The sequence below is a fragment of the Tupaia chinensis genome, unplaced genomic scaffold, assembly GCF_000334495.1.
Source record: "Tupaia chinensis unplaced genomic scaffold, TupChi_1.0 Scaffold000131_1, whole genome shotgun sequence".
In the NCBI taxonomy this organism is placed as follows: Eukaryota; Metazoa; Chordata; class Mammalia; order Scandentia; family Tupaiidae; genus Tupaia; species Tupaia belangeri.
In genome coordinates, this window is record NW_006159600.1 from 996014 (window position 1) to 1000397 (window position 4384).

Here is a 4384-nt window from a genome sequence, read left to right on the forward strand (position 1 = left end):
AACCACAGTTGACTACTTGGGAGTCCAGCAACATAAACATCTGCTGGTCCCTTAACATTTTCTTTTTTTGTTGGAGGGGGGGTTTGCTATAGGGTGCGTGTGCTCTCCAGATAGACAGAGAGAGACAGAGAGACAGAAAGCGAGAAATCACCCCCCAGGGGGGATGGCCACGCCTCAATCCCTTCTTCTCCATTCTCCTCTCGAGATCTTGGGCACACACACACACACGCCCAACGTGAGTTTAAGCCACCGGGTCCGGGACGCGAACCGCAGTCGACTACATGGAAGTCCAGCGACATAGCCATTACGCTAACTGATGGTCCCCCTTAACATTTTCTTTAAATCAATGGACTCTTTTTTCTAAGTTTATCTAAGAAACAAATATACCATAACTGTGAGTGGAAAACTGGTAAATACAAAGTAGCCTTAAAAATACACACGCCAGCTCAGCTTGGCTGACTGAAGCCATGTGGGAGGCTCAGGTTCAATTTCCTAGCACGTCTGGAAAGCTGGCCTAGTCCCAGCTACTCAGGAGGCTGCAGCAAGAGGATCATGATTAAGCAAGACTGTCCAGAATAAATAAGTGCACAGATACTAAATGAAAACCTGCTTTCACTCCTAGCTTTGGGAAACGTTGGGTCATCTCTTGAATGTTCAGACAGACTCTCTCTCTCTCTTTTTTAAATGAGTTTGAGCCCATGTGTATGGAAGCAAGGTGAGAGGTACTTAGCAGGGTCTCTCCACGTCACAGTCCCCTGGCCCAGTCCCCCAGCTATCTAGGACAGGGGCCAGGCCAGCTCCAGAGAGGGCATTCCTGAGGTACTTAGCAGGGTCTCTCCACGTCACAGCCCCCTGGCCCAGTCCCCCAGCAACTAGGACAGGCATGCACTGCCATGCCTGGCCTGGGCCAGGCCAGCTCCAGAGAGGGCATTCCTCCTACCAGCCCACTTTGTCAAGGTGAGGCTTGAGTGGAATTCGTTGGCATCAGGAAGCCAGGGCAGGTTGCTGGGCAGGGGAGCAGAACAGTCAGAGCAGTTTCAGGGCACTCTCATTCCTTTTAAAAACCTCTTCCTGAGCATGCAGTTGAATCAGCCCAGGGCTGCTTTCGAAATGCTCGGGGTTAGGGGAGACAGGAGATAGGCCAGCTCTGAGAGAGTCCTCAGTGGACGGTACCAAGCTCAGGAGCTGCGAGAGGGACAGCTGCCCCTTGCTCGGTGGTCAGGGAAGAATGATGCCTGCATTGCACTCTGGGGCACGAATACTTGCACTCAGCAAAGTAGGGGAGGGAGGGCTGGGGACGAGGGCGCATGATCCGGGGGAGAAGAGTTAGCCGATGCAGGGAGCGGGAGGGGAGAGGCTGCCCTGGTGTGAGGGCCTGTATTAGACCTCTGTGCGGGAGTGTTATGACACGGGTGTGAAGGCAGGGTGGGGCTGGGCAGGCATCTCCCTTCTGGGCCTGGGGCAGCAGCCACAGGACACAGACATGTGTCCTCACGGACTTCTGGCCTTGGAAGGCCTCCATTGCCTGTCTGAGGAGTTGGCTGTCAGCCTCAGTGGCATGGGAAGCCACGGGAGGCTTTAGTTCCAGGATGTGATGGAGCACAGACTGGATTGGGGGGCAGCGGCAGAGACATGGTGCAGGGGACGTTTGCAGAAGTGGAACTGCCCATCGTCTGTTCTCCACCCGTCCTCCCTTCCTCCATCCTCAGCCCACCTTCCCGGTTGGGGCAGGGAGGGTGTTGTGCAGACACACCCACCCAAGCCATCTCTCCTCCACAGTGATGGGCCCCGTGGAAGCAGCCCCCGAGTACCGGGTCATTGTGGACGCCAACAACCTGACCGGGGAGATCGAGAATGAGCTGAGTGAGTGCGGGCCCGTGGAGACACAGCTCAGCCACCTGGGCCTGGAGTCCCTCCCTCCCCTCCCCCCACTCCACCCAAGGGAGGTGCAAGCCGGAAGCTGGGCCCTTCCCCTGCTGCCTTCCCCAGGGTCCTGCCCCCCAAGCTCTGGTATTCGCTCAAATCCGGGTTAAGCAACTGTGACAGCAGCTCAGATAAGAAGGGGACATGTAGACGGTGCCCAATCTGAGGTGGTATTTTCGATTTAAAGTGAGTTTATTGGGCATTGCCCCATTGTGGCTGAGTCGGTCTTCCTTCCGTGTAAAAAGTCCCAGTGAGCAGTCCAGCCAGGCGTCGCAGCCTGACCCAGGCTGGGCCCAGGCTCTTCCCTCTCACTGACCTGCCCGCAGTTCCACCGCTCACCAGGGACTGCCCCGCCTCCAGCCAGCACCTCCGCTTCCCCACCAGCAAGGCGTGGGGGAGCACCGTGGGCCAGCCTCAGTTCTTTTCTTTAAGAGCATGTCACGGGCCAGGCAGTGGCATGGTGGTTAAGGTGGCTGGATCCCACAGTGGCTGGCTGTGCATCTGAGGCCTAGACCTGGCAGACTGGAAAACATGCCAGCTCCTGTGTGTGTCTGTGTGTGTGCTGCGTGTGCACGCAAGGATGTGCGTGCCCGATGTCTGGGCAGGGAATGGAAGAGAAGGGATTGCGGTGTGGCCGTCCCCCGGGATGCTTCTCCCTCTTCCTTTGTCTGTCTCCTACAAGTGCACGCGCCCTGTTGTAAAAAGAAAAAAAGTCCCTTGAGGCTGCACCTCGTAGACCGGGCCTAACCCACGTAGCCACATCTGGTATGAAGAGAGCCAGAAAGCGTGGCCTTTGTGCTGGGTGTCCCTGCGCCGAGCTGCACTCGGCCTTGTTGAAGGGAGGGTGGCTATTAGGGACAGCCAGCGGAGCCTCCTCACCGGCCCCGCCCTCCTGTGCTGTAGACATCATCCATAAGTTTATCCGGGACAAGTACTCGAAGAGGTTCCCCGAGCTGGAGTCCCTGGTCCCCAATGCTCTGGATTACATCCGCACAGTTAAGGTGAGCAGAGGGGAGTCGGGGCTTCTCCACCTGCCACCGCCTGCAGGGGTGGGGCGGGGACACGACCCTCAGATTCCTTCAGCGAGGAGAAGCGCCCTCGCTCAGCCTCGGGCCACGCGATCCTGTTGGAGCCAGGATGGGACAGGACCTGGGATGAGTGAGGCCGGAGCCTGGAGACAGGAAAGGCAGGGTAGGGCTCAGCACTGAGGCTGGGGGCTTCCGCTCCTCCCACCTCCACGCGCCCTGTGGCTCCTGATGGGGCTCTTGCTGTTAGACGAGCACGTGGGCTCCAGCTGAGGCTGGGTTGAGGCCACCTACAGACTCGGGAGCAGTTTCAGTGCAAACCCCGAGGCATAGCAGCCAGGAGGAAGTGAGGACAGTGGAGGTGGCACCGAGGTGGGAGGGGTAAGGGCAGGGAGGTCCCAGGTGTTTCCAGGACGAGGACAGCGGTCGGGGAGGTCGGCTGCACACTGCCCTGGCCCACGGGCCTGTCTGCAGATCCCCTCAGGGTGGCCGCGGTGCTCAGGCTCCGTCCTCATTTGCCGAGGCAGAGCAGACGGGGCTCCAGCTCTGCAGTGTGGTTCTTGGGAAGCAGGAGAGGCGTGCATGCATGCAGACCCAGCTCTCCCAGCATCCCCCGAGGAGACCAGTGGTGCTTCTAGAACTTTCTGAGTGCTCCTGCCTCCCCCGTTCCCCCCAGGAGCTGGGCAACAGCCTGGACAAGTGCAAGAACAACGAGAACCTGCAGCAGATCCTGACCAACGCCACCATCATGGTCGTCAGCGTCACCGCCTCCACCACCCAGGGGTGTGTCCGGGGAGGGCGGGGCACTGCCGAGACCCTGACTCCCGGCCCTGGGACCCGTGGGCCTCGGGCTTGTCCACACGATGCACACACGTGCACGCCCCCAGCTGAGAGGACGGGCTCCGTCCCACCCCTGCAGGCAGCAGCTGTCGGAGGAGGAGCTGGAGCGGCTGGAGGAGGCCTGTGACATGGCGCTGGAGCTCAACGCCTCCAAGCACCGCATCTACGAGTACGTGGAGTCCCGCATGTCCTTCATCGCGCCCAACCTGTCCATCATCATCGGCGCGTCCACGGCCGCCAAGATCATGGGTGAGGCCCCGGCCGGCCCTGTGGGCAGGGCTGCTGGGCGCTGGGCCACTGCGAGAAGCGGCGCTGCAGTTGGGGCTCCTGCCCCGTGCAGGTCCTCTCCCTGTCCTGGAGACCACGGCCAGCCGGCCTAGCCCAGGGCCAGGGAGGAGAGCCCCAGGCCTCGCGGCCTGAGGAGGGAGGCGGGGTGGCAGCAGGACAGCTGGGGGCGGCAGCTGGCGGTCCAGGCCTCGGCTTTCTCTGCAAGATGGGCACACGTGTCCTGTGTTAGGGTCGAACCGTGGGTCCCCTCCTCCCTAGGAGCCTCCCACCCCTTCCAGGGACTGGCTGGCGGCCCGGGGGGGGGCCCG

The 4384-nt window shown here is 60.5% G+C and overlaps 1 protein-coding gene across 1 annotated transcript in view; it reads left to right on the plus strand.

The window, feature by feature from the left end:
* The window catches only part of PRPF31 (pre-mRNA processing factor 31), a gene marked incomplete in the record, with an annotated part of 20300 nt that overhangs the window by 10227 nt on the left and 5689 nt on the right, over nucleotides 1–4384 (plus strand). The window contains 4 exon segments of the mRNA XM_027770392.1: nucleotides 1780–1863; nucleotides 2827–2924; nucleotides 3625–3731; nucleotides 3868–4037. Coding sequence (XP_027626193.1) covers nucleotides 1780–1863; nucleotides 2827–2924; nucleotides 3625–3731; nucleotides 3868–4037 — 459 coding nt within the window.